The 11,172-nt window shown below is 46.0% G+C and overlaps 1 protein-coding gene across 6 annotated transcripts in view; it reads left to right on the top strand.

Annotated features, from left to right (window-relative positions):
• The window catches only part of Lrmp (lymphoid restricted membrane protein), a 55,125-nt gene that overhangs the window by 36,281 nt on the left and 7,672 nt on the right, over window positions 1-11,172 (top strand). For all 6 annotated transcript variants that reach the window (XM_028757497.1, XM_028757496.1, XM_028757495.1 and 3 more), the window contains 6 exons: window positions 897-954; window positions 2,687-2,750; window positions 2,847-2,874; window positions 3,221-3,361; window positions 7,271-7,405; window positions 10,772-10,919. In XM_028757497.1, the coding sequence (XP_028613330.1) occupies window positions 897-954; window positions 2,687-2,750; window positions 2,847-2,874; window positions 3,221-3,361; window positions 7,271-7,405; window positions 10,772-10,919 (574 nt within the window). The remainder of the gene's footprint in view (window positions 1-896; window positions 955-2,686; window positions 2,751-2,846; window positions 2,875-3,220; window positions 3,362-7,270; window positions 7,406-10,771; window positions 10,920-11,172) is intronic.

Genomic DNA, 11,172 nt, shown 5'->3' with positions numbered 1-11,172 from the left:
ACACACACAGACACACACACACAGACACACAGACACACAGACACATAGACACACACACATACACACACAGACACACAGACACACACACATACACACACACACAGACACATACAGACACACACACTCACACACACATACATACACAGACACACACAGACACACAGACACATAGACACACACAGACACACACAGACACACAGACACACACACGCACACACAGACACACATACACACACAGACACACACTTATTATATAACAGTTGGTTAATGGCCTTAAAATATATTTGAATGAAACTATCCATTCAGTTATGTTTTACTCAAGTAAACCTAGCACTTAGGTAGGAGGATCACAAGTTTTAGGCTAGTATGGGCTCATGGGCTATATATATATATATATTGAAGTTTTGTGTCAAACAACAACAAAACACTAAGTGATCCTCTGTGTGTGTAACAAGTGAGTGTATGTTGTAACATGTGTGTATGTGTGTGTGTGTGTGAGTGTGTGTGTGTGTGTTCATGTGGAATGAAAGTCTTCCATAGAGCCATGTAGGGCACCTGTTGCTATAGCCTGAGATGGCTCTGGTATAGCTCCCTCCACCCTGTGCTGTCTTCCTTGGCTGAGGAGCCCCTCTATGCTCAAGCCCCTGGTGTCTCTCTCCTTGTGCACATCCTTTAGCTTCCTTTGTGACAACATTTTCACATCTTTACGTTTATGTCACCTTGGCCTCAACCAGATCCTTAGAGCTGGTCCTGTCTGTGCTGACCTTTACTCCAGTTCCCGGAGTTCTGCAGAATGATTCTGATAGACGTGGGTCAGGCAAACCAGGAAGCACAGAGACCTTTGGTCTGAAGCGCTTCCATCCCACACATGCCAATTAAAGTTCTTCCGATTTTAGGAAGCAGGAGAGGAACTCAGAACCACGGAAGAAGGAGGGAAGGGCAGTGCCTCAGGAGGTAAGGCATGCGCACGCAACCAGAGATAGTGTCAGTTCCCGTGATACTCTGAGGATGAAGCTGTATCAGCCACTTCCAGAACATTTAGCACCCTGGGATAAGATCAGCCAATGGGATCAAGCCTTGTGTCTCATTGCCTGATTGGCCACACACACACACTCTTCCATCAGTAGCTACTTGAAGCTAAGAAGGAAGTCTGTGTTGCGAGCTATTGGACGCCACTTTGAGGTTTTAGTACCTCACATAAAAGTAAATAGGCCGAGATTCTTGAAACAGCTCCTGCCTTCCTCCAGCAGGACTTCAGCACCAGCCTTACAGACGCCGGGGCTGGGTTGGTCTCTGGTCCTGTGGTCTTGGGAAGGTGCTTAACCTTCTGTTCTCTCTTTTTGAAAATGGAGAGATTGACTAGAAATAATAATTATACCAGACTGGGGATGTGGTTCTGTTGGTGGGGTACTTGCTGAGCATGTCTGAGACCTTAGGTTTAATTGCCCATCGTCACACAAGATAGGCCTGCTGGCTAGCATCTCTAATTGTGGCACTCCAGAAGTGGAGGAGTAGGAGGGTCAGATACTCAAGGCCAGCCTCAGGTAGATGGGGAGTTCATGGTATCACATGGGATACATGTGGCCCTGTCCACGCCCCCCCCCCAAATCAAACAAACAAACAAACAAAAAAGCTAAAAATCTTATTGAGGTTATACAGCTATACTCACAGTCTGAGCATGGAGTTGTCGTCTGTGTCATTTCAGCCTCTCCAAAGGCAAGGCAGTTACTTAAACAGTGGTTTCGTGAGCTCAGAACAGCAGTGCAACCATTTGCCACTGAGGGTTTGCTGTGACATCCTCACGTGATCATACGGTTACATAAAATCACATCCTTATCTTGTAGATGGTTTGACAAGGTCTCGGCTTGGTCACAGTCACGTGTCTAAAAGCCAAAGCTTGGCTTTAAACCGAGCGTTGTCAGATTTAAAGCCAATGTTATTCCTGCTTCAGAGCCGACACAGAACAGTCACAATAGAGGGGTCGTCCTTGAACCACAAGGTGGATTTCATGTTTAACAGCACTGTTTGAATCCGTTGCTTTTCTTGGCGCTGTAACAAAATACGCAACTCTAATAACTTATAGGAGGAAAGGTTTGTACCTTGAAGGATACCGTCCATCATGACGGGGAAGGCATGCCAACAGGTACACCAGGTAGCAGGTCCCCTTGCATCTGGAGACAGCGAGTTGGATGCTGGTGCTCAGCTCGACGTCTGTTTATTTAGTCTGGGACCCCACCCTTTGGCATGATGCCACCCACGTATTGAAGTGACACTATAGGTGATTTGACCAAACCTAGGAGCTCCCTCACAGGTGTTTCCAATCCCCTCGAGTTGACAAACACTGTGTTATTACTATAGCTACTCTAATTGCTGTGAGCACCGCTGCTCTCAAAGTCTTGATCCAAGGCTGATCCAGCTGCAGACGTCCGCACTGACACAGAGGGCGTCGGGGTCCTCTGACTCCGAGTCGTGCTCGGTTTTCATGCACGATTGGTGCACCAAAGTACAAGTCTGTGTGCTCCTAACGGCCTTTTGAGCTCTCTTACTATGTAAGCAAGTGCATTAGCTGCCTGACAACTCAGACAACTTTTTTTTTTTTAAATGACGATCGTGTCTAACAGCGTTGGGTGGAAAATGGGCTTTTAGAGGTTAAGTGTTTTAATCAGATACTTTCGTCCTTCCACAGAAACGGAGGTTCCCACCCCTCCCAAAGCATCTGTGAAGCTCCTTAACTTTCAGCAGAATGAAAAGTAAGCCCTCCTTCGAACCCTGCCTTAAGCCTTTATGTTTAAGTCTTTCTTGTCCTGTTGGGTGTGTGCAAGTAAATTCTCTGTCTCCTTCTGCAGCACTTCAGCCAATGAGAAGGAAGTGGAGGTGAGTTTAAAGCAAATGTCTACCTGTCTCCTCATTCTGTCCCCCTCCCTTCTCTCCTTCTTCTTCTCCTTTTTCCCCTCCCCTTCCTCATTTCTTTACCCTCTCCCCTTCTCCTCCTTCTTCCCCTCTTCCTCCCTCCTCTTTCTCTCCTTTCTCCTCTATCTTTCCTTCTCTCTCCCTCCCCTCCTGCCCTACCCTCCTCATACTTCAGGAGCTCCTATCCATGGCTTTGCATAAGTCAGTCACCAGACTAAGTGCACACAAAGCCTCTGTGTGCTGCCTAGGATTCTAGGGGAGAAGGAAGTGTCTAACGTCTCTCCCTGTCCTCACGATGCTACGGTCACAGGCAGAGTTCCTCAGGTTGTCTTTGGGACTTAAGTGTGACTGGTTTACGTTGGAGAAGAGGGTGAAGCTTGAGGAGAGGTCCCGGGACCTGGCGGAGGAAAACCTGAAGAAAGAAATCACAAACTGTTTAAAGCTTTTAGAGGTAAGCGAATGCTTGAGAACGTCAGACATACACTTACACACATCCCTTCCTCTCTTCCTCCCTCCCTCCCTTCTTTCCTTCCTTCCTTCCTCTTTTTGTTTTTGCCATATAGTTACATAGTCCTGGTTAGCCTGCTACTCAGTACAAATCCCAGGTTGGCTTTGAAATCATAGCAATCTCCCGTCTTGCCCCTCAGGTTCTAGGACGACAGCTGTAGCCACCATGACCAGCCATCTAGTTATTGTCTCGTTGTTTGCTTTTGCACGGCGTGGTCCAGGAGTCTAGTTCCATACATGGGCATATGCGTATATTACACTTTTCTCAACACTATTTCTCAAAGTTTTGCGTGTTTTTTTGGTTTCCTTCCCAAAGATCATTTGACCACAGACCTAAGAGTTGTTTTCTTGGCCTTCTATTGAGTTCTAGAAGTCTGTATGTGTTTGTTCCAGTACTATCCCACTGGAATTACTGAAGGTCTGTGGTATGTTCTTTAAAAATTATTTTATTATACTTCTATATTTCGTGGGGGGGCACACATGCCACGGCACACGTTTGAAGATAGAGGACAGTTATTCTTGTTTGTATGTATGTGGTAGGGAGCATGCACATGCCATGTGGGAGTAAAGAACAACTGACGGCGGTTTCTCCTCCCACCATACGGATTGTCGATTGTCCGGGCTGGCACCATGTACATTTACTCACTGAGTTGGCCGGGTAGTATGCTTTAAAATCAGGACGTGTGGCTCCTCCAATTTTATCTTTCATTAAATGGTTTTGGCTCCTCGATAGACTACACTTAGTTTAGGATGCATTTGCTTTTCTTTTTTTATACTTTTTAGTGGTAGAGATTAAAATCAGGGTCTCTCGAATGTGAGGCGCGTGTTCTACCACTGAGCTGTGCCCCAGGCACCCACATTTCTCATTTCTTCTCACTCCATGACAGTGTTGACATTTTGATAAAAATTTTGATAAGAAAATTGCCACAGAATCTTAGCTTGCTTGGGTCATCAGGACCCATGAATACATGAGCTGTCTTTATTATTTCATTTATTATTATTATTATAACATTATATTATCATGTATTATATATAATTATATATTATTATTATTTATTTCATTTGTGTCTTTATTATTTCAAGGAATAAGTTTTCTACCTCCTTGCTTTGGTTTATTTCTGAATATTATAGTCTTCGTGATACTATTTTAAATAAATCATTTCTCTTAGTTTATTACTTTGAAAAAAGTGTCAATATATGGATACACAGAATATAACTGATTTTTTAAAAATCTGGTAATTTTTTTCTGAGTTTATTAGTTTGAAAGTCTTGTTCTGCTGCTAGGATATACTGCAAATAGAAATCACCCTGCAAACAAAGATATTTTTTTCCTCTTAGTTTCTATTTGGGATTCTTTTAAAATTATTTTTATACCTAATTCTTTGATTATGGAGCCAATGCCATAATACGTTTCAGAGTAGTGAGGACAAAGGTCCTTGGCTCATTCTTGGTCATGGAAGGAGGGGTCGTCTTGTGCCATTGACTGTCATTCACTGTGGGTTTCTGGCCCCTGAGTTCTATTATGTTGAAGTGCTTTCTTCCTACTCCTGTGGTACTTTAAAAAACACTTCTTAACAATGACATGTTCACCTTTGCAGATGCCTTCTGATTTTTTAAATTCTGATTCTGCTATAATTGTGTATCTCTTGTCTTTTCTACCATTATGGTATATTATTATCTCAAATGAGTCCCATGGATGGAACTATCTACATTCTAGCAATAAACTCCACCAGGCCATCATACATTTAATTCAGTATTTGAAGACTTAGCATTAGAATTCCTCTGGATTCTTGATGAATATGTTCTTGTAAGATTTGTTCAACCTTGGTATGGAGGTAATACATTCTCAGAGAATGGAAATACCCCTTCTTGTTGAGTGTCTGGGAAGGATTTTAAGAGGGTTGAAATGTATGTGTTTTCTTTAGTGTTTGGTGGATTTCCTTAGTGAAGTCATTTGTCCCGGGCTTTTCTTTGTTTAGAACTTTTTAAAATTACTCATTAGCTCTTATCAAATCATCTCCTCATGTTCCTGCTGTAGTTAGCCACATCTGTTTTGCTTACAACTCATCTCTGCTCTCCCCTTCTCAACTGGAGGTAGTTACTCAAACCACTGCAGAAAACTACGCATCTGACAATGGCCATCTCCTCTGGTCAACCTCCTCTTTAGCTGCAACCTCCGTTTCTGTATGTTCCAAGTGTGGCTGCCTTTCACTGTGCCTGTGTGACAATAAGGGTGTGGCATCTGTTACCTGTCATGTTGTAGGATTATTTGAAAGAATATACACAGCAAACCAGAAAAGTCAAATTTTAGCATTTCCAGAATCATTAAGCAATCTACCACTTGCGGAGCCTGATGGCATGATTGTCAGAACCCTCTTATGATGTCCATTCTACATGATGACACCTCTTTCAGGGTTCATACCACTTAAGATCTGGACAGTCTTAGGTATTTGACAGTCACGTTGACAGCAAGAAGCAGCTTTGTTTGCTCTCAAGGCTGTTCTTCATTCCAGCTGGGGAGAATGGCCTTGAAAAGGCATCATCAAGGTAAAGGACACAAGTCTGTGTGACACATAGTAGCACACATGGCCAGCCAGCCCGACCACACCTGTTCATGAGAGAAGATATCGGTTACTCCTTGTTACTGCAGCAAAATACTTCACAAAAGAAATTCAGAGAGGAAAGAATTTATTTCTTCTTTATATAGGAATAAAGGTTTGAGAATATAGTTCATCATGGCCAGAAGGCATGGTGACAAGGATAGACCAAGCCACCATGTCAGGCACATGAGGCAGCAGGTCATTTGGATCCAGACAGGGAGTAGAGAAAGATGAATGCCGGTGATCTGCTGGTGTCTAGTCACTGTTCTATTGCTATGCTAAGACACCCTGACCAAGACCACTTACAGGAGGAACAGTTTATTGTGGCTTACAGTTTCAGAGGGTGAGTCCATGGCTGTCATGGCAGGGAGCATGGAGGCAGTCAGGCATGGTGCTAGAACAGTGGATGAGAGCTCACATCTCATCCACAAAGACAAGGCAGAGAGAGCTAGGAATGCTGTGGGCTTTTAAAACCTCAAAGTCCACCCCAAGTAACACACCTCCTCCAACAAGGCCACACCTTCTCCAATAAGGCCACACCTCCTCCAACAAGGCCACATCTTCTCCAACAAGGCCACACCTCCTCCAACAAAGCCACATTTCCTCCAAGGCCACACTTCCTCCAACAAGGCCACACCCCCTCCAACAAGGCCACACCCCCTCCAATAAGGCCACACCTCCTCCAACAAGGCCATGCTTCCTAATCCTTCCCAAATAGTTCCACCAATCAAGGACCAAGTATTCAAATGTATGAACCAATGAGAGCCATTCTTATTCAAACCACCACACCTTGCTTTCTCCTTTTCCTCCTGTTCAGTCAGGGATCCAGGCATGTGATGGTGTTCCCCTACATCAGAGGGAGTCTTCCTTCCTCTCTGGACACACCCAGACACACCCCGTGGTGTATCTTCTAGGTGGTTCTAAAACCAGTTTCAGACCAGTTCAAATGATTATGATACCCCTCTCAAAAGGCCTATTTGTCCTCATGTGACACATTCTGTTCATGGGCATTGTCTGTCCATCTGCATCCTGTCCTGTGAACCACGGAGGAAAGCTGTGAGTGCACATGGGGGCTAATGAAGAGAAGGGATGGAGAATGGTGTACCGTGACCCAACTCAGATAGTGGTATTTGTATCCATTGCTGGGCCTTGGTGGTGCTTTTTACCATCCGTGAGGATGCTTGGGTCCAAATGCAGTTTAGTTGTATGAAAAGCACTTGTTGGGTTGTTTCAATGCTTTGATTTCCATGCAGTCACTGACACCCCTGTGTGAAGAGGATAACCAGGCTCAGGAAATCATCAAGAAACTGGAGAAGAGCATAATGTTTCTCAGCCAGTGCACGACCCGCGTGGCCAGCCGGGCTGAGATGCTGGGGGCTATCAACCAGGTAATGGTGAAACGGAGGGGATCTGTGCTCTCAGGGGTTGTGGGTGACATTTCTAAAAAGAAGTTTCCAGAACATTTCTGTGCACAGCCAGGTGTTGGTTTAAGTCTTTAAACCCAGCACACACTCGGGATGCGATGGCAGGTGGTGAGTGGCAGAGGCAGGGACAGATGTAGAGTCAGGTGGGCGGGTCCCTGTGCATCCAAACCCAGCTTGGTTTACACAGAGTTCCAGGCCAGCCAGGGATCCATCGTGAGAAAGAGAGAAGAAAAGAGATAGAGATGAGGTAGAGGCTGGCTGACTCAAAGGGGGGCAGAGCCCTTCAGTGTCTATACTGTGGGAGTTTGGAAGCATATTTAGCATATCCACAGGATACGGCATAAGCACCTTTCTCCCCTAAGTCATGTAAGCCTGAGTTCCTCTTAAGGGTATTCTTCCATGTTCCTCTTGAAAAACCCCAAAGCCTCAATTAAAACGAAAGGAGAATGAGCCAGGAGACTGTGAGGGCACAGCCCCTCCAAGGTGCACATGTGCACTGACTGGGAAAGTGCCCTGGTGCCTGCGTTTCTGACACAGCGGGAACAACCTAAGTGCAGCTTCAAGGATGTCAGGAGTTGCAACTGTAGTCTGCTTTGTCATTCCCTGTCTACCCACCTGTCTGCTTTCATTTGCATGTTGTACACAGAGTCATAGAACAGTAGGATTTCAGATGTGCACCGTGAGCAGTTCCAGCGAGACTTGACTTCTTAAAAGCTAAACAGACAGGCTGAAACATTTCCTTAGGAAGATATTTAATGTGTTGGAGGCTTTAGACTGACAAGTGGTTATATATTCTAGCTCTTTGTCAACCCCTCAGTGGGGGATGTGCAAGGCTTTGAAAACCCAAGTGCCTCTGTCAGCTGCCTCATCTACCCTTCACCATTGTCTGTGTGTCTGTGTCCATGTTTCTTAGTCATAGGCTTACTGGGACACTTTGCGATGTGTCATCAGTTTTAGATACAATGCGTTGCTTTCTTGCAATGGTAATAAATAAACACATGGTACTTTTGTCAGTCTCTGCCCCCTTATGCCCTTCCCATGTCCCTTACAATCTCTTATCTTCTTTCTGGACCAGGCTTTAAACTGTTCAGTCAGATCTCATGTTCCCTCCCTTGCAGGAATCCACTGCTTTCCATCTTCCATGTTTCAAACCACTTACCCACCTGACTATGTCAGAGCAGAAAACCTGTGCACACCGCACAGACTTCTACACACCCTGTGCTGACTGAGCTCTTAACATTGGATGCCTCGTATGGGGCCAGGCAGCTTCCTGTCCCTTCTGAGTCAGCTTCACATCTTGTCCTCAGACCACCACCATGTCTTCTCTGGTGTTCTCTGTCAAACAATGACTTTGCTACTGAGAAAACTGAGAAGATGCAGAGGGAAGGAGCTGCCCCAGACTTACACCTACCATCAGAATCCACATATACTGCCATCTTTCCTGGAGCTAAAGGCAACTGTCCCCCTGTACTATCAAAGGGTAGCCATCTTGCCTGTACACAAGATCCCATCCTTTGCCAGTTTGCCCGGAAACATGGGCCTAAATTCTGCCAGCTGAATCACCCTCCCTTTTTACAGTTCTCCCCAGCCTGTGAAATCATTCCCACTAGTACCGGTGTTCATTGTCCTTAAGATGGAAGAGATACCAGTAGTATAAAGTCACCTCTTCATTGAAAAATAATTAACACAAGCAATCGAAGAAACTGGATCTGAGTGGCCCCGTGTGCATCCCAGCACCTGGGGCAGTAACACTTAAGATGACTGTATGCCGGAGGTTAGACTGAGCTGCATGGTGAGAGATACCGTCTTAAAAATCAAAGGTCCATGGTGGCGCTCACTTTTAATCCCAGCACTTGGGAGGCAGAGGCAGGCGGATCTCTGAGTTTGAGGCCAGCCTGGTCTACAGAGTGAGTTCCAGGACAGCCAGGGCTACACAGAGAAACCCTGTCTTGAAAAACCAAATAAACAAACAAACAAATAAATCAAAGGTCCCCTCTTGCTTTCCTCCCCCACCACACGCCCCTGCTTCCGTTGGCCACCATCTTGCTTTTCTCTTTCTCTGTTCTAGAACAAGTCTCTCAATGGGTGATTCTCACTAGAAGTCTAGGCTTTTGCCTCTAGCATCCTCTTAAACATAGCCATCCCTCTGCCTCCACGAACCTGCATTTATCACATCTACTGTCACCTGCACACTTCCAGGACCAGCATGAGTCTTTGCCTTCCCTAAGCGGTTCTTGAGCTCGGCATCCTCCTTCCACACGCCTGCCTTTGGGCTGCTCTGTTGAACGGCCTTATGCCGTCTCTCAGGCCTCACACAGCTGAAGGTCTTCCGTTCACCTTCTCAGCATCTGTACTCAACCCATGTGTTCAGAAGTTCCAAGGTGACTCCCCAGTTTATGGGTTTCACCTCCTCCTCGGCCCTGAGGTGCAGATGGAACTTGACATGTCTTCGCTGATGCCTGATATATCCTGCACTTAGCATCCTCAAAACCACAGACCCTCCGAATCCTTCCCCTCAGTCCTAGTGGCACAGGAGAGCCAGTGTGTGTGGAGGGCGGAGGGAGCTCTCAACACTCCCGTCTCCTCTGTATCAACTGTCAAAGGGTAACTCATTGTTCTACCTTCAGACTAGCAAGAGAATAGAGCCACGATTTCTGTTGGTGTATCTACCATCTGCACCTAAGTCACACCCTCTCTCTGCTGTCCTACACACAATGGCTTCCAAAATAGCCCCGCTTATGTCAGACCCTAATCTAATCCTTCCAACATTCTTTGATAAGCATCTTGTGTGTGTGGTGTTTATGTGTGTGTATATATGTGCATGTGTGTGAACATGTGTGTCTAAGTGCGAATATGTGTGTGTGTGTTTGTGAGCATGTGTGCTTGTGAGCATGTATGTGTGTATATGTGCGTGTGTGGTGCGTGTATGTGTGTGTGAGTGTGTGTGGAGTATCTGTGAGTGTGTGTATGAATATGTGTGTATATATGTGCACATGTGTGTGAGCATGTGTGTCTACGTGCAAATATGTGTATATGTGTGTGTGTGTTTGTGAGCATGTGTACTTGTGTGTATATGTGTGTATATGTGTGGTGTGCGTATGTGTGTGGTGTGTGTATGTGCATGCTGTGCTTGCTGCAGTGCCCATGTGGAGGTCAGCGGGCAACTCTGAAAGCGCTGACTCTTTCCCCCAGTGTGGGTTGCAGGGATGGGACTGAGGCGGTCAGAGCCGCCCACAAACCCTTTTCTCCTGGAGCCATCCCACCAGCCCTAACTGTGTGTTTCGCCTGAGAGTCGAGGACGGGGCTGTTAATGGGAGTTGGCTCTCGTAGGAAAGCCGGGTGAGCAGAGCAGTGGAGGTCATGATCCAGCACGTGGAGAACCTCAAGAGGATGTACGCCAAAGAGCACGCGGAGCTGGAGGAGCTGAAGCAGGCGCTGCTGCAGAACGACCGGTCTTTTAACTCTCTGCAGGACGAAGGTAACAGCGCAAGGTGGCAGTGATGGGCTGGAGGGGCTAGCTCAGCAATCAGGAGAGCTTGCCTACCTGCCGCTCTAGCTCCAGGATCTGGTGCCCTCTGCTGTCTGCCATGGGCACTGCATGCACATGTATGCACACACAAAGTGGTTTAGTTTGGGTGTTTTACCACCTTCTTCTTCTTCTTCTTCTTCTTCTTCTTCTTCTTCTTCTTCTTCTTCTTCTTCTTCTTCTTCTTCTTCTTCTTTTTCCTCCT

Source organism: Grammomys surdaster, unplaced genomic scaffold, assembly GCF_004785775.1.
Source record: "Grammomys surdaster isolate TR1022 unplaced genomic scaffold, NIH_TR_1.0 126176, whole genome shotgun sequence".
In the NCBI taxonomy this organism is placed as follows: Eukaryota; Metazoa; Chordata; class Mammalia; order Rodentia; family Muridae; genus Grammomys; species Grammomys surdaster.
Note: the sequence above shows the minus strand (reverse complement) of the source record. Positions and strands in the feature narration are given on the sequence as shown.